Raw genomic sequence first — 23762 nt, 5'->3', positions numbered from 1 at the left:
CTCAGCCTCCCGAGTACTGGGATTACAGGTGTGCACCACCATGCCCAGCCCCATATTTTTATTATTTTTCCTGCATGTATTAGTTGATACCTTTCTGTAAAAAACAAAAGTGCTTTTTCCTTCTCTCCTCCCTTTCTCAATTAAAAAAGTTCTATTAGTATAAAACATGGATTCTTTCTTACTTGGTGTTATAAGCGCCTGCCTGGCAAGCGCAGGGTCCTGAGTTTGACTCCCCAATAGCCCCCCCAAAAAACCCAAGATGTTATAATCCATTGTCATCATTATTCTTTTTTTCTTTGAGACAAGGGGCGGCTGCGTTACTCTCTTGATACCAAGACGGTCTCAGATGTGGCCAGTGGGTGTCCTCGTGCTGGGTCCCGTGTTCTTCTGATGTGTTCTCTCACTGCTTAAGCGTTTCTTCCTTTTTGCCACAATAAGATGTCCTACGCTCCCTGCTGTTCCCCAAAGCAAGCAAGTCTCTGTCTTTTTAAAGAAAACCTGTGCAGTTGTCCTGTGAAGGGAGATTGTCTTGTCCATCATGTTGAGAAAAAGTTCTGGTTGTGTTTTGTTTTGTTTTGTTTTTGAGACAGGATCTCGCTGTGTACTCACGCCGATCCTCCTGCTTCAGCCTCCCAAGTGCTGGAGTTAGGGTGTGTGCCCAATAAGATACCATGATGCCCAGCTTAGGCAATATTTTTTAATAAATCAAGTTTCTTTCCTCCTGTTTCCACATTCTATTCCTTTTTGCCTAATTTCCTTTCTTTATTTGATACAGGAAATCAAATTCAGGGCCTTGCACCTGCCAGGCAGGTGCTGTGCCACTGAACTATACCCTCAGGTCCTTTTTGCCTAATTTTAGAGCCCATCTCCTAGCTTTGGTTTTTGAGACAGGGTTTCGCTACGTAGTTCAGGCTGGCCCTCAGCTGTCTGTTGCAGCCCAGGTGGCCTTGAACACGCAGTGCCCCTCCTGAGTACTGGGCTCTCAGGCGTGGGCCGCCCCAGCCCTAACTTCACCACCCCCCTTTTGAAGCAGTGCCAAGTTATTCAAGGAAGTGAAAGTGAAGAGTGGGGAGAAGCGGACCCGCAGAGCAGGCGTGTCCATTAAAGCGGGGACGAGGAGAGAAGCACAGAGAGCAGCACTGCTGCATCCAGGCCGTGCAGGGCGGCGGCTGTGGGCAGTTACGGGGCCAGCCGCACCTTCGTGGAGCCGCTTGGGGCCGTCGTGCTTCTGTAGCCCAGAATGGCCTCAGACCCAGAGCAGTCCTCCTGCCTCAGCCTCCTAAGTGCTAGTACTATAGAAAAGATTATTTTTTATAATTCTTAGCAGACTGCGTTTTACTATTTGGGGAGATGCATAATTTAGTTGGAATATATAGTTATCTGTACTTTTTTAAAAAACATTTTAATACCAAAATAATTCTCTGGATTCCAGTCTTTTGTCTTTTTGAGACAGGGTCTCACTATGCAGTTCAGGCTGGCCTTGAGCTCACTTTGTAGCCCAGGCTGGTCTCGAACTAGCAACGGTCCTCCTGCCTCAGCCTCCCGGGTACTGGGATTGCAGGCGTGCACCACCACGCCCAGCATATGATCTCTGAGCCTGGTTCCTCGTCTAAGTAGCAGCTGTGAAATACCTTTCTGCTGTTAAATTTTTAAATTTCACACTAACTTGAAGGTGTCCCTCCTCTGAGTTTTTGTTTAGTTTTGAAAAGGACTTGCAGAGAGGCTGTCGGCTAGTGAGGGGTGGCGGGGGCGTTTAGAAGCGTCTTCCTGAAGGGGACAGTTGCGGAGGTTGCGGCTGGGCGGGTGCTGTGTCCGTGGGAGGCTGCAGGGTGAAAGCGTCCCTCCCTTCCCGTGGTAACTCCCTGCTTACACGGTCACGCTGGCGGGAGCGGACCGCGCTCTGCGAATGTACCAGCCCAGGACGTGCCTCCTGCCCTTGGGCTGTAGCCTGCCGTGGAAGTTTTGCTCTTTTGCCCTCAGAAGACGTTGGAACAGTGTGCCGCAGTGGCACACGCCTCCACCCCGTGCAGCTAGAAGCACCGCGGCGCGTGAGGCCCTGCGGAGCGTGCACAGCACTTCAGGCCGGCTACACTTCCTTTCCAGTTCCTCCTGACTTGTTTCTCTCTCTCTCTCTTTGTTTGCTTGTCTTTTTGAGACAGGGTCAGGCTATGCAGTTCAGGCTGGCCTTGAGCTCATTTTGTATCCCAGGCTGGTCTTGAACTTGCAACAGTCCTCCTGCCTCAGCCTCCCGAGTACTGGGATTACAGGTGTGCACCACCACACCCAGCATCTGAGTTGTTTCTTAATACAGATTCATCTTTACTCCTGTATCTTCAGCTCCATTATAAAACTTTTTAGAGCAAATTCCCTGCCTACTTTTCCTGAGACATTTCTTCCTTACTAAAGGAAGAAAACAAAAAGAAAGAAGAGAGAGAAAGAAGTACACATTTCAAAAATACGTGTACAGTTGGTTCTCCTTATTTGCACAGGTGCTGCGTGTACGGCCGAGGTGAACGAGGGCTCCCGGGAGGTACAGGCTTCTTCTGAGACGGCTCACAGCACGTCTCTCAGCCGAGCAGCCACCTCGTGTTTCTGTTCCAGGGCAGCTTATCTGATGCATGTTACTGATCCTTTATCATTAAACTCGTTCCTGAGCAAAGCTTGGTTAGCACGTGTTTTTCTGACAAGGCACATCACAGCCTTCGTTGGCCCGGGACCCCTGTTAGGAGCACTGACGGGCACTCCCCTCTTAGGCTCGGGTTAGGGCATTTCAGACAGAAAGCACAAGACCGACCAGCGTGGCGCTTAGTGGACCGTGAAAAGGGCGGCTGTTTGTGGCGCGAGAGCTGGAGCAAGGCAGAGCTCCGCCTTGCGTGACCTCAGTGGGGAGTGTGTGCGCTGGGCAGTTCAGGCTTCTGGGCTGTCTGCACATGTCTACGAGTGAGTGAAGGTGGAGCAGGTATGGACTGCGGTGTGTGTGAGTCACCCGTAGCCAGTACCTGGGCTCACACTAGGAGCTTGCGGATGACGAGGGTCAGCTGTGTGTATCTTCTCACGTAAACCTCAGATAACTTGTGGTTTCATTCGTTTCAGAAAGACGAGAGAATTTCTGCACTTACTGTGTCTACAGAATATGGCATATGTTGGTGGAATTAGGATAAAATAGTGTTTCTGTCCAGTCTTACGTGCAGGAATTGGGCAGTCTGTGATTATCTAAGATCTGTAAATTTCTAACTGCTAACTTGTTATTTGCCTTAATGGATTTAGTGTTGTTGTGTCTTATGTTTTATATTGTAAGCTATGAGAAATCCTTCTTGTACATGAAGTATAAGTAAATATATATATTGATAAAGCCAATGTCATGCTTTTATTTTAGGATGGGAATGACTATAGATACCATTTCCATAGCAGATTAGAAAGATGAATCTCCAGTCTAAGGCCATCATACAATAGGAAAGGTCTTCTATTAATTGGCCTTCCTACACATGTGGAACACAATGTAAATAAAAGAATAATTTTTAAATTTTGAAATATTCTTCCGTCTAACATTCTGCATTGGTCCCATAGGCTTTGCGGCTGAGCAGTTTCTAAACAGTACAGCCACTCAGCTGACGTACCATGGGCTGTGTGAGCTAACCGCAGCCGTGCAGGAAGGGGAGCTCTGCGTGTTCTTCCGGAATAACCACTTCAGCACCATGACCAAGCACCAGGTATGCGGAAGCGATCGCTGTTAACTGTCATTCGGAATCGACGGAACTGCATGTAGAGGTGTACTTCATCCGCTTCAAATGAAAGGTTTCGGTATAGTGTTCCTTAACTATCAAAGCGTGATGGTCATTATTAAGCAGTTCTTTAGAAGGGAATGAGTTAGCAGTTAAAGTGTTCTCTCAGGTCAGTTTTTGTTTTTAAATTCTCAACTTCTTTTTCACAGATTGTTACATTAAAAAGTATTATCTTCTAAGAGAAAAAAGAGCCTGGAGAGAGAACTAGGGTGACTTTCAATGATGGCTAACAGAAGTTAGAAGAATTAAGGTTTGCGTTAAACTGAACACGGTAGTATGCGCCGCACCGTCCCCTACTCGGGGGTGAAGCGGGATATTGAATTTTAGGCCAGCCTGCACAACATAGCAAGGCTCAGTATTTAAAAACAAAAAAGAAAACAAAACAAAGAGTCAAGTGTGGTAGTGCCGCATCCCTGTAATCCCAGCACTCAGAAGACTGAGACAGCTGGAGTGGTAGTTATACACCTATAATCTCAGCACTTGGGAGGCTGAGGCAGGCGGCTTGCTGCAAATTCGAGGCCAGCCTGAAGCGTGCACTACAAAGCAAGACTCTGTCTCAAAGACAAAAAGAATGCTGAAACAGGAGGATCCAGAGCTCAAAGCCAGTATGAACTACATAGTGGGACCCTGTGTCAAAAAAAAAATGTTAAAAATTAAAATTAAAAAAGGTTACCTTTATAATAGTGTTTGCCACTATTGAAGTTATTAGTTTCACTTTAAATTCTTTCTATAGTACTATTCATGGCTCTGCCAAAAAATAAAAATTGCTTGACCCTTTTTTTACCTTTTGCGTCCATCCCTTTTGCTTTGCGGGTGTGCCCTCGCTCAGGCGTTTACCACCTTGCATCTGGACTTCTCTGACAGACCGTGGCCTGACCACGCGCTCACAGAGCACAGGCGCTCGGCGGCCGCGGGAGGAGGGCAGGAGGTGTTCTGCTGCTCGCCTGCGCCAGCGCTGCCCCGCCCAAGTCTGCCTCCCCTCTAACCCTCCGCCCCATGCGTGCCGTGCGCTCTCGTGTCCACACCCTCGCTGCTGCTGCTCCTGCCCCTTAGTGCCTGTTTGCAGAGGCCTTCTCGCTCCTTCCTGCTTGTCCTGGCAGTGAGGGTCTGGGTCAGAGCACCGCCTGCCTCCATGCCTACCTTGCAAGAAGCACTTCCAACGCGAGGCTGGCACTGAAGCCACCCCTTCCCCCCTTAAAACAATTGTTGTCAGCTCAGTGTGTGTACCGAACTGCCTAGGAGCTTTTAAAACCTTGCCAGCCCCAGAATACACCACTAGTTATCTAATTCTGAGTCTCGGGAGGGACCTGAGCGTTGGTCACTTTGGTTTTGGTTTGGGGTTTTGTTTTGCTTTGGCCAGGAGATTTGCCTTTCCAGTGCTGGAGACTGAGCTCGGCCGTGTGCCGGACAGGCTCTGTGCTACTGAACGGCGGCCCGAGGCGGTAACCGTGAGGGGTGTGCCCGCTGTGTGCTTTCCTGTGTCGCTTGGGCATGGAGAAGGTAGCTAGTTCGTAATTCAGGGTGCGGGGCTTATTAACGGGGTGCAACAGAGAGAGTACAAGAACCGAAGAGTTCAGACATAGGGTGGCATTAAGGACAATGGTATTGTCCAGAGTTACAGAAATAAATGCAAAGCACCTTTTTCTCTGTTCTTCTAGACAGGATAATGGCAACCATATCGTAGCAGCCAGTGACTAGGGAAATGCCACTGTGTGTTATAGAGACCACAAACCAAAACAGTGACCCTTGTTCTGGGTGGTCTGGGCGTGGCGTGGCGTGTCTTTGCCATGCTAGGGCTCGAACGCGTCGTCCCACGCATGCTAGGCAGGTGCTCCCGACGGAGCAGCAGTGAGACACTGAACAGCGGTAACACTTGGCTCCTCTCACTTACGTCTACACTTCTGTTGGTACACTTCTGTGTGCCTCACTAAACAAGAACGTGTTCCTTTCAGATCGCAGTATTACTCCGTACTGAATAAAATCAGCCGTAACTGGCACTGTGGTCTCATCCTCAGGCCGTAGTCACGCCCCCCGTAGCATGTTACAGCGGGTTGGAAGCCAGGGTCTAATCGAGGGTCACACGTTGCACTCAGCAGAGTAGCTCCACGCTGACGTGACCCTAACGTGGGGTTTTCCAGGGAGCCTGCCGCCCTTCGGGCTGTTCATTCACGCCTTACCGTAACCCTCTTCGCCCTTTCCCCTGATTTTCGTTGTGCTGTCTTTCCAGTCTTGGAGTGTCAGACAGTGCGCTGCCTTGCTGCGGGTGGAGTACCGTCCAGTGCACCCTGGCAAGCGGCAGGTCCACTTCCTCTTTACCGACCCGGGACTGATGGTCTGATTTACAGCAGAATCTATACTGGGGGTTTTGGCTTTGGATGTAGGACTGGAAGCCCCCCAGGAATGCCTTAAATACTCTAGAGCAGGTACTGGGGATGTAGCTCAGCCCTAGAGCACTTGCCTTGGATGTGGGAGGTGCTAGGTTCAGTGTCCATTCCAAAAAAAGACTAAACTAATGTGAGCCAGATGTAACTGCCCCACTGCACCTCAGGTGACTGACGGGGGAGGGTCACTTTAGCCCAAGGGCTAGGGACCAGCCTGAGCAGTGAGGCAAGGCCCTGCTTCTCAGAAAAAGAAAAAAGCTGGATGCACACTGTAATCCCTGCACTTGAGAGGCTGAGGCAGGAGGATTGCCGAGAGGTTAAGGACAGCCTGTGCTACATAATGAGTTCAAGGCCAGCTTGAATAACTCAAGGCCCTTTATCAAAAAAATTAAATTAAAATCCCCTTTCAGGAATTTTTTCTTGATAGACAAACTAAGCACTAAAATGACTGGACAGAATGGAAGATTATGCCTTTGTTCTCTTAAACTTGTTTAGCATTACTTTCTCCCATAAATTCCTAGGCTTTTAGTCTATTCTTTATAAACTTGAGCCTGAGGGAATCTGATCAAACAAGGATATAAGCAGTTTAGTGTAGTGACATATACCTGTAATCCCAGCACTTTGGATGGCTGAGGTGGGAGGACCTATTTTTTGTTTTTTTGAGACAGGTCCTCATTATGTAGTTTGGGCTGACCTTGAATTGACAATGTACTTCAGGCTGGCCTTAGACTCAGTGATCCTCCTGCCTCAGCCTCCCAAGTATACCACCATGCTGGGCTTTAAAAAAAAATTTTTTGCCAGGCATGGTGATGCACGCTTATAATCCCAGCATTTGGGAGGCTGAGGCAGGAGGATTGTTGCAAGTTCGAGGCCAGCCTGAGCTACAAAGTGAGCTCCAGGCCAGCCTAAACTGCATAGCGAGACCCTGCTTCAAAAAGACCAAAAAAAATTTAAAAATAAATAAAGAGGAGTCACATGAAAAACAGTTTTTTTTTAAGGGCCAGGTATATAGTTCAGTGCAAAGGCACTGAGTTCAATCCCCACCAAAAAATTAAAAAGGAAAAAGAGGGAAAAAAAATGACATAAATAATGAAAAAATAGGAAGCTGCTTTTTCAAACAAGATGAGACTACTTTAGTGCTACCGTACATCGTCGTGGTGCCTTCCCATGTTTACTTTCCAAAAGCCCAGAGTCTTTCGGGGAATTTTAGGATTTCGTATTTGATGGTCATTTTCGTGCCTGTCTTTCTGTCCCTGTGAACTCTTTGGAGCACCTGTAGTATAGACACATTTCATCTTACAGAATTCAAGATATACTTTCAGCCAACAATAAATTTAATGTCTGGATAGACTGCTTTAGTAGAGATAAAGGATGTCTGTAGTTACGGGCTTATAAAAGGATAACAGCAGCGATGATGGTAAATTGCCAAGCTGTCTGTTCTCAAGTGGCAATCAGCCGTAAATTTCTGTAACTGTTACTTTTGTCAGTGGAACTGGTATTTCATTATGATTTCCACGAAGGATCTATATGTTTTCTGCACCCACGATCACTTAGATGTCATTATCACCTCAGGACCTAGGCCAGCGAGGCAGAAGTCCACCAGGGCAGGACAGAAGCAAGGCTTTCGGGAGGTGAGAGCCGTGTGAGCTGTGGGCTTCTGTTGGAGCAGAGGGAGGTGTGTTTGGTCCTCGCTGACCGGACATTCTCCAGTACTGCGCCTCTTCCGACCCCTTGGTAGATGCTGGATCGAGGCAGGTTAGGTTAGACTTTTTGGTGACCTCCTGTATACCAAAGCGTTCAAAGTGTATACACACTTCCAAAAGCCATGTTTAAACAGGGGACTCTGTTCATTATGAGTCCACCTACATAGAACTTGGATCAGGCCTTCTGCTGTCAGAGTCCCAGTGGGCACAATAATAAAAGTGACTTTTTTCCTGAATAGTAACTGCCAGTCGACCTCAAACTTACTGACTAGTACAATAAGAAGTGCGATTTTGATCACATAGGACATTTTCTCTGATAATAGACGCTGACTTCCTTTTGCTCGCCCTCCTACCCCTAGCCTGGTGGCTTACCTTTCCTAAACTCTGAGTAAATACTGTACTTCTCCTCTTCTCCTCTGTCTCTTCCTTTCCTAGCAAAGCAGTGCGCTCCAGGCCTGTGCATTATTACTTGTAAGAGCACCGCCATGCATTCCTTGTTAAACTTTGCATCCCTCGGCTGCCCACTGGCAGAACAATGTATGCACCCAATTTCTGTTACATGTTCCTGTCCGTACGGCACTCGGTTAAACTGGGCCGGTTGTCTTGCTAGGTCCTTGCTGACTTCATGAGTCTGCACAGGTCTGTGCTTTCCAACAGCATAACTAGATCTGGCTCTAGAGGTAGAACGAGGATCCTTGAGAGAGCAGAGGCATTCAGACCCACGCCTGCGGGTCTAGACAGGAGGCCGGCACACGTCGTGTGCTTCCCGTCACTCCCACAGTGGTAACCTGGGCCGCGCCCTCCTGTGTGATGCCCCCTGGGTCGTCCTGGCCGTTTCAGCCTTGTGTCCGTCCAGGGCCATGACTTACACCTCTCTGGAGTAGACTCACGCCTAAGGTCTTGCGGTTGGTTTGGTTTACTTCTTTACTTCACATTTAGGGATTAGAAGTGAGCAGTAGAGGGCCAGGGATGCAGCTCAGCCGCACAAGCACCTGCCTGGCAAGCACAAGGTCCTGAGTTCAATTCCCAGTACCAAAAAAGAGGAGGGACAGGGGGAGGAGAGAGAGAGAGAAATGAGCAGTGGTTTAGAAGGGGTGTGCTTGAGCGTGGATACTAAAGCTACTTGAGACCAGGCACGGTAGCGCATACCTGGCATCCCAGCACTCGGGAGGCTGAGGCAGGAGGATCACTGCGAGTTCGAGGCCAGCCTGGGCTACAAAGTGAGCTCAAGGCCAGGCATTTGAGAATACAGTACATTTGCGAGCTGAGGTTTTAGTTCAGTGGCAGACACTTGGCTGTGTGAGGTGAGGCCCCCCTGGGGCTTGATCCTTGCACTGCTGAAATAAAAACAAGTACCTCTTTGACTAAGGGGAAAGTGGGAAATTTTTTTCATGGAATGCTATCTTTAAATAAAAATCCATTAACTTCAGTTCTTTGTAAAGGTGACTGAAACATTAAAAACTCACTTTCTTTCAACATTAAGAGAAGGAGGCAGCCAGGCGTGGTGGCGTACACCTGTGATCCCAGCACTTGGAGGAGGAGGATTGCTGCGAGTTCGCGGCCAGGGCTGGGGAGATGGCTCAGGGGCGCAGTGCCTGCCTGGCAAGCGCAAGGTCCTGAGTTCTGTTCCCGGTACCCCCACCCCCCAAAAATTGTGTGTCACCACTTACGCAACTGTAAGAAACACTCTGCTGGTTACTTAGCCTTACACTCAAGTATTAATTGGCACGCCAAGAGGTCTCCTTCCTTGTTACGCTGTAGTGTGCGGATTATAAGCTGCATTCGAAGCCAGGTGGATTTGAGCAGACAAGAGCTCTTCCTTGAGCTGGGCACAACAGCACTCCTGTGGAGTCCCGGCTACTCGGGAGAGTAAAGCAGAAGGGTCACAAGTTCGAGGACAGACTAGGCGACTGAGTAAGACTCCGGCAGAAATTAAAAACGGCGGCAAATGTAGCTCGGCGCTCCCCGGGTTCCGTCTCTGTACAGTCAGTGGGTGGCCTGCCCCTAGAACACTGTAGTGTTTGATCTGTTCATTGCGCTGTACAGATCTGGCTGGTAGGAATAATTCATACTCTCTAAACACAGATTAGAGTTTAGGATAAATACAGTTTTTGAACAATGTAACACTCCTTTCTTATTTCTCCTTAAGGGTCAGCTGTATTTGCTGGTAACAGACCAGGGGTTTCTGACTGAAGAGAAGGTTGTTTGGGAGAGCCTGCACAATGTAGACGGTGACGGAAACTTCTGTGACTCAGACTTCCATCTGAGGCCTCCTTCGGACCCTGACACTGTATACAAAGGACAGCAGGATCAGATAGATCAGGTACGTTTGGTCAAAGTGTGCATTCTTGCAAACGCTAGCCCCGCTTGTCCAAGGCCTTTGAACCGAAGAGTCGCTACTGGGTGTACTTGGGAGGTTTCCCTGGCACGCCCTGAACAGGTAAGCGGTCGTCCTCACCCCGTGGGTGGGTGCCGTGGCTCGGCTGGGAAGGCCTTGTGCCGGTCCTGCTCGGTTGGAGAGGTCATGGTAAGAAGTTCAGATTGTACTCTCACAGCAGTAGACAGTCTGTGCCAAGTTTTAAATAAGGAGGTGGGGTGATCTGCGCTACCTTTTCAGAAGGCTGCTGTGGGGAGGCTACACACAGGTCCGAGGGGTCCAGACAGAGCGGTGATGGAGTTAGCTGTGCTGGTGGAGAGGAGATGAGCCCCCAAGATGTATGTGGCTAGTCAGAAAAAAAAACAGAGAAAACGCAGGAAAAAGGGAGTCCCGAAGATAATCGCGGTGGGTAAAAGCGCGTGTGTCCTCTTACATGAGCGTCCAGGCAGGGAGGGTCAGGTTCTTACCGCAGCGCTGACTAGGGGTAGAACCTGCATTTCGAGCTGAGGCGGATGCGTTTTGCCTTCTGTGCAGATGGGCTTGGCGCTGCGGTGTGCTCGTGACTTGGCGTGCGACGCGGGTATGAACTCTCCGAGTGAGGGAGGCTGTGTTATGTCACACACTGACACACGTTTTGCTAATCACAGTTGCGCTGCATCGAGACTGTTGGTTTCGCCTTTTTTTTAAATCGCGGTATCTTCTATTCAGAGATTTTCCTTTAAAATTTCAAATTCTAAAAGGCCTATTAAGTTCCATTGCTCCCCACACATGTTTGAGGTCCCTAGAAAATTTAATTTGTGTATTCAAAAGTGCATGCAAACGTCTGTGGAGCAGTTGTGTCTGTATAACAAGGTGCTGGGGCTACAAAGAGTGGCTCAAAACTCTCCTCTGAGGCCGAACTCGAACTCCTAGCTGTGAACCCCTGTAGGAACAAAACCGCAGATTGCATCCTTCCAAGATACAGTGGTACAGGGTGAACATTCTCATTCCTCAAGGGTGGAAGAGGGAGATGAATTTGGCCAAAGCGAAACCAAACCCCGCGGGGCAGACGCGAAGTCCTCGAGCTCCGTGTCCCGCACTCAGGGCACGTGGTGGCACCGTGTGAGCTCACAGAGCTGCTGCGGCTCCGTCCCTGTGGCCTTACTGGTAGCAGCCGTGTGGCCTCGCTCTTGGGCCAGTTCCACTTGCCGCCTACAGCTGTCCTCAGTGGACACTGCACGTTCCCGGCATCGCCAGCTTCCCGGGGTCTCCACTGCAGCTTCGGCTCTGCCCTTCAGGTTCGTGCTTCTCCCTCTCAGGGGGTCCTGGAAGGGACCGTAGCCCTGTGGCACATGGCGTGGCCTCCCGGGCCTATCTTGGAGACCTGGGCAGAAGCGTCTTGTGACCTCGTGACGCTTGGCATTCTGCACTCGTCAAAGCCAGCACCACGTGGACAGCGCCAAGGCCTGCTGCCAGTGCCCGCGGCACTCTGGGCCCCTGGGGGCGCAGCCGCCTCTGCGTGCCCAGAGACTCGGCGTCGGCAGAGCCCCCGGGCTCTTTCTCTGAGCAGCCTCTCAGAGGGCCCTGGAGCCTGTGCCTTGCTGACCCGAGTGCCCTCAAGGCGTCTTCCTTCTCGTCCTGATGCGAAGCACTTCCTTTGCGTTTGTCTTTGTTTTTTGAAACAGGGTCCTATCTTTGTATGGTTGGCCTCAACTCACAGCAGTCCTGCCCCAGCCTCCCTGAGAGCGGGGGTCTGGGGCGACAGGCGCGTGCCCCCGTGCCTGCCTCCGAGTACTGTTTTTTTTTTTTTTTGGTACTAGGGATCATCGAACTCAGAACCTTGCACTTGCCAGGCAGGTGCTTGTGCCGCTGAGCTACATCCCCAAGCACTTATTTTTTAATGATGCGATTCTCTTGAGCAGCCACACCTTCTTTGGCCGCAGTGTTACCGCTGCTGTCATTTCTGGCCAAACTAAACCTTTTTCAGATCTTTCTGCGCTGCTTTTTGTTTCTGACTCTCACTATAAATACATAAGACTAAAAGCACCTGGGAGCAAGGCTTCTTTGGAAATTCCTCCTCTAGGTTCATTGCTGACCACGTTTAGACTCAGACTCCAGGAGAGCCTCAGGCACAGGCAAAATGTTGACAAGTTCTTCACCAAAATGTAACGCAAGACAGGCTCCAGCCCACTTCGCAGCAGCCTCCCCGGAGCACTCCCCAGCTGGCCTTCGCCGTCTGCGTTCCCGCCGGCTGGCATTCTGGTGCTGAGCTTGCACCAGAATTACGCATCGAGTTCAGATTTCAACATCCAAGCTTCCTCTAGCCTGCTGTTTCAGACACTTCCAGACTCGGCCTAAAAACTTTCCAAAGGCTGCTGAAGCACGTGGTCGGGTACATAGTCCACAGTGACAATTTCTGGCTCCAGTTTTCTGCATTAGCTTTTCACCACTGGGACAAAACGCCTGGCATGCACAACTGACAGGAGGACCGGGGTTTGGGCCTGGTTCAGAGGTTGCCGTCTAAGGCTGGCCAACTCCAAGGCAGAGACATCGTGGCGAAGGGGCAGTGGAGCAAAGCTGCCCGACTCAGGCTGCTGGGAAGCAGATAGGCCAGGGGCCAGGAATAACAGTCCCCAGGGCCACAGCTCTAGACCCGCTCTCTCCAGCTGGGCTCCACTCCAGACGGGCCTTTCCGCACACCTCACCGTCTCGTCAGGAGCTTGGCCATCCAGTCACGTTGACAGACAGCGCGGGCAGAGGGGAGCGAGGGTGTGCGCGGAGCAGTCAAATTTCATTCGACACTAACTCTTGAAAAGTGGCAGCTAAGCCAGGCTTAGCGCACGCCTGTAATCTCAGCACTTGGGAGGCTGAGGCAGTCGGATCCCCATGAGTCTGAGACCAGCCTGGGCTATATAAGTGAGTTCAAAGCCAGCCTGGACTACATAGCAAGACCCTGTGTCCAAAAAAAAAAAAAGTGGCAACAACCTTAGTAATAGAACTTGAAACCAAAACGCACCATTTTTCCTCATAGGAGATGTCTGGGTCTGTGTGAGTGAAGGGGAAGGCGGCTCGGTGATGAGTGTACCTCACGCCGGCTGTGCTGGCTTTGGGGTCACCTTTGGAAAAGTGTGGATGGAGGAAATGATCTTGATAAATCACGACTTTAAAAATACAACGGGGTTTTAAGACATTGAAAGGAAGGCTATAGTAGTTTCATAGTGGGTTTTTGAGTTTGTGTAAGAATGTACAAAAATCTTGGCTACACAGTTAACAGCAGTTGTCTGTGTGATAATATTATGGCGGTTTAAATTTCCTTACTTACAGTTTTCTCATTTTTCTTACTGCGGAACTCGGGTCAGACCAGAGGGATGACGTGGCACCGACCTTTATTACGCTAGCGGGCTGGGGACCCTGAGGTCCGATCGCCAGCCCTGTCTTGGGGTAGAGCAGTCCTTGTATAGGTTTGTAGGAGGAAGTGCAAAAGGCAGATACAGGGCGTTCTGCGGTGGGTCACGCGCTTGTCGTACGTTGCTAGGGAAGGGGACAAGGACGTCCAGGCTGTGGTGAGCAAGAACAAGTCATTGTCTGAGACTGAGCCGAGCCGCCCTTGAGGTGGCAGGTCTGGAAAACTGGGAAGCAAGCAGAATGTAACAGGCTGCACCCCAGGCTGGGCCACTGCCTTGCAGCTGGCAGTGCAGCGCTAAGGCTCCTTAAGTTTTTTAATTTTCTAACTGTAGCAACAGGCTGCGCTCCCCAGTTCCATCCGTGTATAGGGTTAGAATATACGTTTTAAGACTTCCTTCACATTTAAAATCGCCTCTACATTTACCCTCCCTTGTTTTATTATAAGGAACAGTCGTCTTCCTCAGTTTTAAGAAGCTGAGAGGAGGAGGTGGCCTTTATAAGAAGTTGCTGGTGTACGGCCGCAAACCGTCTAGACAAAAAGCAAGTCAGAAATTGAATCACTCTGCGCGTGGTGGCGCACGCCTGCAATCCCAGTACTCGGGAGGCTGAGCCAGGAGAATTGTTACAAGTTCGAGACCAGCCTGGGCTACCAAGTGAGCTCAGGCCAGCCTGTCTCAAAAAAGACCAAAAAAAAAAAAGAAACAAAAGAAATTGAATCGCATATAGGCCCAGGAGGAGAACTGACTGGAGGGCCCCTGTGGGCCCAAACAAGGGGAAATCCAGGGGTGCCCACCAGAAAAAGCTCCTATCGCATTTGTAGCTTTCTGCTCGGGATGCGTACAGAGCATCTTCTTTCTTACTATCCCTGACGTGCTGGCATAGTAAGAGCACCTTTTCCCAGGAAAGACAGGGGTCTCGGTGCTGCCAGGAGATCCAAAGCCCTCCTGTTTGGAGGGTGACTGCGGCCAAAGAATCTTTTGGCCTTGTCGTGTCTGCGAGTTGTATGTTGGCAGAACCTCCCACTATCTGAGCACTGAATTGTGAGTGTCACTGTGGCCTTCCCCACGGCTGTGCTACTAAGTAAGGGTTGGGCTTCCGGTTACTGCTGCCCCAGCTGGCGCGGGCAGTGTCATGGGTCACACTTTCGACGTGACTGGGTGTGTGCGGGGCCTCCTGAGCTGAGTTAGCAGACAGGCCAGGTACCAGGAAAGCAGGGGCACAGAGACTGACTGGCGCTGTTAAACGCGTGGTGAGCCCCATCACAGCAGAGACCCCGTGGGAGCCTCGAGGGGCCCTGAGGAGCCGTGGGACATCTGCACAGTCAGCAGATTCTTCCTGGCTCTCGGAGGAACCCAGGAAGCAAGAGGTGTTTCCCCAGCGTCGGGGGGAGGCTGGAGGAAGTGGGGGGCGCTGGTGGACTTGAGTTCAGAACCATTCTGGGTTCGGCCCCGGGCTCGGCGAGAGCCAGCCGTCATTGCCCAGCGCTGGGCTCCCAGCGTGGAGGGCCGGGCGGGTGCCGCTGAGCAGGCGCAGGAGGTCGGGGCCGGAGGCCCTGTGTGGTTTGTAACGGGTGCGCGGCCAATGGGGACAGCAGTGGTTCTGTGAAGGAATTTTACTGTGGGATGGGGGTGGGGGTACCTAGATCTTCATGCTTTTTAAAACAAGGCATGAGATTTGTCCCCGCCACCCGCCTGGACTCTGGCGACCTGATGACCAGCCTTGACGGGGAGGGTCTGGAATCGTGCCCTGTGAGGGGCCACAAGCTCCCCGCAGGCGGGTCAGACCCAAGGGGAGCTGAGGAAGGCTGTTTCTAGCTCTCCCCCAGTCCGTGGCACAGTCCCGTCGTGGACAGAATGTGGACGATAAAGGGGGCTTACCGTCCTTCCTGGTTTGTCGCCATTCTGGATAGATGCTTATGATTAGAGCGATATTACCCTTCCCAACTTCATCCTCCACGTCCCGAGGAGCAGCAAAGTCTTCCCAGTTTGGGGGCTCAGCCTGGACTCAGCATGCATCACAACAAAGGCACGCTTTAGGGTGAGCGTGTTCCCTTCTGGTCCGATTAGTAGGAGTTTTGACAAGACTCAAACCCTAAATCTGAATTTGGACTGCCCAGGGCCCAGAATTACCATACACTCCCAGGATGTTCAGGTGTGTTACCTATAGGAAAACCATTTTAAACAGTCAAGGGTCCGCAGTCCAGTAACTACAGTAAGACAGAAAAGAACAAAGCAGCCTTTTCTACAACTCGCCGGTCCTCTGGGGACACAGTGTAAAGTACAGCAGCAAATGTCAAGGCTAACGGGAGGAAAAAGAATTCAGCAGAACAACCGTCTGAGGCCACAGATGTCCCAGTGTATGGCGGCCTTTCGATCTTCAGCCATGCATGACTTGTCAGCTTCCGGGGTGACAGGAGCAGGGCTTTGGGTGCGTTGTCTCCTCAGGGTGGTTTTCGGGGGCGCCAACGTCGGGGTAGGCCTTCCTGCAGTCATCAGGATGGGCCCTCTTGATCCTGGAGTGATGAGTCCAGGGACGGATCTCTGCTACCTGCACTGCAGTGGGAGTGGTCAAAATTACTGCGTAGGGGCCCCTCCACCCAGGAGATGATGGGTCCTTTTTCCAGTCTGTAACCCAGAGCATGTCACCCAGGTTACGGGTACAAGCAGGGTGTCAGCGGGAAGAGCTGCCCTTTCTGCTATATTTGTATGTATCAAGGAGAAAGTTTTTTCTAGTTGAATAAGCTCTTCTTGCAAGATATCATTTCCCAGTTGACAGACTCCTTCAAGACCCTTTATTAGAGGTGGGGCTTCCCAAATAGCCCTTGAAAAGGGGTGTATCCAGTGGGCCCAGGTGATGTCCTGACCTTTAAGAGGGCTATAGGTAGTAAAGCTGTCCACAGTGCCTGAGTGTCCTGGTAATATTTAGTCAGTATTGTCTTTAGAGTTCGGTTCATCCCTTCCACCAACCAGAACTTTGGGGCCTAGAAGCAGTGTGAAGATGTCATTTAATTTTCTAGAATTTCAAATGAATGCCACAAATATTTAGAAATAACAACATCACTGAAATAAATTCATAGCTCCCCAAATGAAATACTGAGAAATACAACTTTCATATTAATATTTAAACTCAGATATAATTTTTCAGAGATATTCTCAAAGCTTCATAGATTACTGATTTTTGGATAAAATCTCCAGGCTAAATACGGTGATAATTTAACTCCTTAGGACTATCTGATGGCATTATCTCTACAAGAACAGCAGAATCAAGAGGTCAACTGGGAGCAGATCCCAGAAGGGATCAGTGACTTAGAGCTAGCAAAGAAGCTGCAGGAGGAAGAAGACAGACGAGCTTCTCAGTTCTACCAGGAGCAGGAGCATGCAGCAGCAGCGGCTGCCGCGTCTGCACAGCCCCAGGTAAAAGTTAGTGTTGTGAGTCTTCTTTCTCTTTCTGGTACTGGTGGTCGAACTCAGGACCTTGCGCTTGCCAGGCAGGCACTTGTGTTGCTGAGCGATATCCCCACCCTCGTGTTGTGATTCTTAAATATGGTGGTTGCTTTAACAGTAAAGAGATTTCTGCTTAGGGTTAAAGAAAATTTAAATTAGGTATTAACTTTTTAAGTTACGTATATCTGCAAAGAAAATAAATTAATTTGAACCGCGTGCTAAGGCAGTCTGAGATACAACTGGAGAGAATGCAGATTTTGGACCAGATGTAGGTTTGCATTTCCTGCTTCTGTGTCTCCTCATTGCAGTACTTTGGACAAAGCCCTCCCCTCCTGTAGCCTCGTCTTTTGTATGTGTAAAACAGAAGAGAATACGTAACTCGGGTTTCTGGAGAAGACAAATGTTAGCACTTAGCCCAGTGCTGACACGGACCACGTGTGCAGCGCAGGTTAGCACCGCTCCACCTTCACCTCCCCTCGGTTCATGTTTCATGCACTGGTTCTTCAGCTAGGGGCTTATGTGTGGTTTATTTTTAGACATTCCCTTTATTGTAATAAATGCGTTAATTAGTTAGCATCTGTCCAGTAGCGGTAATTATGCAAATACCCATTAATATAATAAACCTAGGACCAGGTGTGGTGGCGCACTCCTGTAATCCCAGCACTCAGGAGGCTGAGGCAGGAGGACTGCTGTGCGTTTGAGGCCAGCCTGGGCTACATAGTGAGTTCAAGTCCAGCCTGAACTATAGAGTGAGGCCCTCCCTGCCTCCCTCCCCAGGACCTTTTTGTTATTGGCTTTTCTGTCCCTTAGTGCTGTGTCTCACCGCTGTGGCTTTCATGCGTGGTGTGCGGTTAAGCCCCTTGGACTGGGTGGTGTGATTTCTTCTTGTGTGTTTCCTCAAGCAGGGCCAGCCGGCTGAAGCCTCTCCATCCAGTGGAAGACAGCCTGCGATTAGTGACCGCAAGCGGAAGGAGCCTCGAGAGAAAGACAAAGAAAAGGAAAAGGAGAAACCCAGCTGTGTCATCTTGTAACAAGCGCTGGATTCTGACGGGACCGTGCGCAGCAAATGTCTTGGAAAGAAGACCACAGAGGGAAGGGAGAACCCGACACACACCGCCTGTGCCTGATTTCCCAGCGGGTCTTGGCCCTGTCTCCAGGGGAAGGGTGTTACTTTGTTACACTCAGACCTTTTAAGTCACACAACACTTTATGAGCTGGAGTTTCGTGTTACAAGTCCGAAATGCTGTGTGTTGTCATTCATGAAAAATACTGCACTTGTAGCCAGATAAGAAAATCACAGCAAATTTTGTGTCACAGTGACATTCATAACTCATATCAGTTAGTAAGCTATTTTATCTTCTGTTCTAACAATAAATGGAGGTAGTTAATTTAGTCAGATTCCATCCTGAAATTTGAATATTAGCACAATAGTTTCTGAAATTTTTATAATGTTAAATTATGATCTAATCCACGAGAAGCCAGGGGTTTAATATAATGTAGGGATTAAAAACAAAAAAGACAAGAAATAGCAGGAATAAGTAATCCTTAATTGGGGCCAGGGATATAGCACAGCGGCACAGCGCCTGCCTGGCAAGCGTGAGGCCCTGAGTTCAATTCCCGGTACCAAAAAAAAAAATCCTCAATTGTACATTGGTACATTGTCCAGCCCTTGAACAGCTTTACCTTTCTTTAGTAATGTACATTTTAGACATGACCTTGAGAACTGAGGCTGGAGCTCCGATTTCATTTAGAAAAAGTAAAGATTTGCATTTTCTTTCCAATAGCAAAAACTGACTTAACACTAATACTTCTAACCTGTCCACATGCGGTCTTAATGCCGTTGTGGTGTTGCGAAGTTTTGAGGAGTTCTGAAATCTTGCAAGAGGTGAGCTGGCTGCAGGGGCTCTGCCGCGGTGAGCGAGGTGGGGAAGCGTGAGGCCTGCAGGGGCATGGAGAGCGCGGAGCAGAGGGTCGAGCGTCTGCCTTTGTCTGGAATTACCTGCGGAACCTTACATTCTAAATCATGTTTCTTGCTAGAAGATTAAGTACACTTACTAAAGCCAACGAAGAAGCACATTTCTGAAAGAAGGTTAGAAATAATCTCAGTGCAGTGAAAGACAATAAAAATCTGAGCATAGATGCGTTTGGAAGAATTTATGTAAAAGCAATCAGATTTTTTAACTTATGAGAACCAAATCTAAAACATCTTATAGTGTTTATAGGATTCAGAAAGAATATTTATTTAACTTTATTATGAGGCAACATATTTTCCTGTATTTCTAAATATAGTTTTGAAAAGTCCTTAATAATCCTTTTTATATACTTTATATTTAAAATTTGTTTTAGTCATTTTAAAAAGACTCTTGCTGCTCTAATTACTGTGTGCTTTACATTCTAAGCCTCCGAAAATGTGTTTAAGAACAGCATAACCTGACCTGAGCACCCTTCTTGTGGTCTGGGTGACAGAAAGCCTGAGCAACATGCTCTCACTTTCTGTAAGCTGTGTTGGTGACTGTCTGTGACCTGAGCCCAGTTGTGAGTCTCTATGTGAAAAGTAAGGTTTTATTTATAGAAGGGGTTACTCTAAGGAAAAAAATCTAGGGCCAAGCTGTACCTTTTATACCCTTCTATACTGCATGTCTGTTTATGTTATCTGATTTGTTATTTCTTCGTATTTCCTATGCTAGCATGATAAATCATCAGAGAACCTGTTTGGGGTATAAAAGTTGGACACAGAATCATTGGTGAGTCTCTTAGGATGACGCAGCGTCTGTGTGGGTGAAATAACCAGACGTGCTAGGTAAGGCGGGCCCAGGAGGCGCCCTCCCCCGGGCCCCGCCCCGCCCCGCCCCGCCCGTCCGGTCCGCTGTGGCGGAAAACTCAGCCTGGAGCTTGGTTCTCCCCGCAGCAAGCAGTGCGACACTGCGCCACCGCTCCGTGCTGGCAGTGTGCTGAGGAATCTCCTTAGCTGTTCTGCTCTTTGAGAATATGTGTGAAGTCAGTCTTTTGTTATTTCCTGTCTTCTTTGTTCCAAAGAGAATACTGCCATTCTGCATTCCCTGTAGAAAAAGAAGGAAAAACAAAATCAAAAATACTCCAACCAGCAGAGCTGCTGTCAGATAAGCAGTCAGTGTACAGTGAGGAGCAGAAACTGAACATGCGTTGTGTTTGCTACTGCCGTCCTCCTCTGTGACACTTCCACGGCGGACTTCGCCACATTCCTAACGCTCAGTTTGGTACGCCAGGGTCATAACGCTGAGATGTTCGCTTTGCTTACTGTGGGGGAAATTAAACACCCAATTCTATTAAAACTTGCTTCTCCGAGGTACTCTTTTCCTTGTCTGTGAAGATTATAGAGAATTTAGAGCTGCTGTGTCTTTACTTTCTCAGGCTTTTGTCTGAGGCCCCCAAGGGTATCTGCAGGCGCTCTGTCGCTGTTCTGGGTACACCGGTTGGGCAGGGACTATTTGGAAAGTCCTCTTCCACATTTTCTAACGCTTGAAACTGTGGCATGCACACTGCTGGCACGAGTTAGAGTGGAGACACTGCCGATGCTAAGATCTGTAGACTGCGGTGGGCAGCGGGCGCGGCTCGGTCTCTCGCTCGCCTCCGTCCTGCTGACCCACGGGCTGCTGACCGGAGGCAGCTTCGCAGTGACCTCGCGCAGCGGCCCCTCTGTGCCCAGCACAGCCCCACGTCTGCCGCAGCAAGGCCCCAGAGGGGCCCTGCAGGTCCAGAGAAGCGCCACGCCGTCTGGGCTGCAAGGTGCGTGAGGCATGGGCGGCCCGGGTGGGGCCCCAGGGCCCTGACAGCAGCGCGGCGCAGCGCGCCTCCAGTGCTTGGACAGCTCCAGTTCAGACTGCCGTGCAGTGTGACCTGCTTTTGTCTCAGTCCTTGCATGTGACTACTTACACTGTGGATTTCTGGTGGTTTTCTGTGTGCCTGTTTGAGCTTCTTGAGACAGGGTCTTGCCATGTACTGGCACTGGCCTTGAACTCTCAATCCTCCTGCCTCAGCCTGCCGAGCGCTGGGACTCCGGGCGTCTGCCACCATGCCTGGCCCGTAGGGTGTTTCTGAATTCCTCCTCATGCTCCTTAGTCCCAAGCCAGTTAAAGCAAGAGATTAGCTGACTGAGCCCGACATGAACCATTTGCACGTACATGAGACCTTAGCGGTTTGTTTGCAGTGACCCTAAAGCTCGTTGCGCTGAGAGACAGGAGGTCCTGGGTGAAGGAGGACTGGAGTTAACTTCCTGAGCGCTCACGCGTGGTCCCCATGGTGATGCGGGTGGGAGCAGCTGCCTTGTGAAATCCCGGGGGAGAAACATGAGGTAAAAAATTTCCAGGCCTGTCCTCAGTCTCACGGAAGCATTTGTGGAAGCATTTGATTACATTTGCTTAACTTTGTCATTCCTTCTGCTAGCTACACGGCAAGCTTCCAGGCTTTACCTAGCATAGCTTGAAGCACACAATTGAAAATGTAACTGCAAACTTACTGACACTGGCAAAATAACAGGGAAGCGTTCAAGATAGTCTGTAATTTGAATTTTACAGAACTGGACATGTGGGAAACCGGGTCATTTTGGGTTGAAAAACCTGACTTTCTTTGGGCAAAGTTCTGTTCCTCTGTATACTCCCCAGATATGTGAAGGAGGCCTTAGGTATCACTTTGCACTTCTGGACAGAGGGCATAAAATAAGCACAAAGGAGTGCTTAAATTACCACAAATATTACACACCATTTAATCTGGAATGTGCAGTTTTCCCCAATAACTTTACTTTTTTTAATGCTTTCAAAATCTGTAGATTTGAGTGTGGCATCCTGTCTTCCCAAAATGCATTTCACAGTTGCTTTTATGTTTGCTGGTTTTTTGTTTGTTTGTTCTCACAGCACTGGGGATTAAACCCAGGGCTTCTGACTTGAGCTGTACCCTCATCCCAACTCATGATCCTCCTGCCTCTGCCTCCCAAGTAGCTAGGATTAAGAGGCGCCAGCCACCACACCCGGCTTGGATTCAGTAAATTATAGCATCAAAATCAAGAGTATTTAAGGAGCATAAAAAAGCATTGTAAAATTTGTTTTTCAAATATCTTTCATGGGATCTAAATATTTAGATTTTCATTGTCTTTTCCTCCATGGAATATATTGCTATGCAGTTACTAATGCATACAAAAATTTGTTTGCATAGATGATATTGATTTAGATCTCTCAAATACCAGCATTTTAGGCAATTTGTACTTTAGTGTAAAATGTATACCGTGCAATTAAGTTGTTTAGAAAGTGCCAAGCATGTTGGCGCATGCCTGTAATCCCAGCACTTGGGAGGCTGAGGCAGGAGGATCACTGCAAGTTTGAGACCAGCCTGGGCTACAAAGTGAGTTCAAGGCCAGCCTGAACTGCATAGCGAGACCTTGTCTCAAAATGACCAAAAAAAAAAAAAAAAAATCACAGCTTGAATTTCAAATGATAATGGTGGGTTAAGAACCAGTAAGAGAGAAAAAACCAGTAAGAAAGTAACCTAAAGTGGCAAAGGAACTCATTGGAATCTGAGTTCTTAGGTTCTCTGGTAACTTGTCTTTTAGGTTACTTTTCTTAGATACCACTTTAAAGATTTCCTAGGCAAAATAAAATGCAAATTAAAAAAGACAATGTGAGGGCAAGCCAGGCATAGTGGCACATGATTGTAATCCCAGCACTCAGGAGGCTGAGGCAGGAGGATTTCTCTGAGTGTGAGGTCAGCCTGGACTACACAGCGAGACCCTGCCTCAAAAAAAGAAAAAGATTGTGAGGGCAGTTGTGGGACTCTGGTAAGCTTATTTTGAAGACCTGTCTAAAATTTAATTCATGCATGGGCATTTCTTAATCCTGATGTTTCTGATGTTAGAAAATAGTTTCATATCCAGGCATGATGGTGCACAGCTGTAATCCCAGCACTTGGGAGGCTGGGACAGGAGGATCGCCATGAGTTTGAGGCCAATGTGGCTACATGGTGACTGCAAAGACCAGCCTGAACTGTAAAATAAGGTCTGTCTTAAAAAAAGAATCTATAGACAAATTTTAGCCGGGCGTGGTGGCGCAGCCTGTAATCCCAGCACTCGGGCTGAGGCAGCAGGTCACTGAGAGTTCAAGGTCAGCCTGGGCTACACAGCGAGACTGCATCTCAAAAAGAACAAGAAAAAGTGTACCAACTTACATACACATGTATTTTCACACAAAGGATTCTAGTTTCTAATTTCTCTATTGTGATCTCAAGAAAATTAAACTCAAAGGCTGGGGATTTAGCTCAGCGGCACAGCGCCTGCCTGGCAAGCGCAAGGTCGTGAGTTTGATTCCCGGTACCGGAGGGGAAAAAAAAAAGCAAGCAAGAAAGAAAATTAAACTCAGAAAACAGGGTGAAAGCTCACCCTGCGCCCGGTGTCCTGCGGAAGGGGAGGCCGTGAAACACCGTGGCGGAAACGCAGGCTCAGAGCTCGGGGCCACGGTAGCTCGAAAGGCGAAAGACGCACCGTTATTCTACAGTAAGTCCGTCTCATCGGATACCCTCTAAGGGTTTCTTTAAGAAGTCACTTCGCAGTTCGCCAGTGGAGTACCTTGAAGTATGCTCCCCATCCGCACTGAGGTGCGTTGCTGGGAGACGCAGGGACACTGCGCAAACTCGGGCGCGGACCCTGGTACTTCGCAGTTGAGTGGGGG

General features: G+C 49.1%; 1 protein-coding gene across 1 annotated transcript in view; it reads left to right on the top strand.

The window, feature by feature from the left end:
* Fam63b (family with sequence similarity 63, member B) overlaps window positions 1–20394 on the top strand; it is a gene marked incomplete at its 5' end in the record, with an annotated part of 54314 nt that extends 33920 nt beyond the window's left edge. Inside the window, 4 exon segments of the mRNA XM_005393899.2 lie at window positions 3568–3710; window positions 10016–10189; window positions 16852–17040; window positions 17973–20394. Coding sequence (XP_005393956.2) covers window positions 3568–3710; window positions 10016–10189; window positions 16852–17040; window positions 17973–18101 — 635 coding nt within the window.
* Between the last annotated feature and the right edge of the window lie 3368 nt (window positions 20395–23762).

The sequence above is a fragment of the Chinchilla lanigera genome, unplaced genomic scaffold (genome assembly GCF_000276665.1).
Source record: "Chinchilla lanigera isolate Chin_1 unplaced genomic scaffold, ChiLan1.0 scaffold00049, whole genome shotgun sequence".
Classification (NCBI taxonomy): Eukaryota; Metazoa; Chordata; class Mammalia; order Rodentia; family Chinchillidae; genus Chinchilla; species Chinchilla lanigera.
This window is presented reverse-complemented; position numbering and strand designations above follow the sequence as displayed.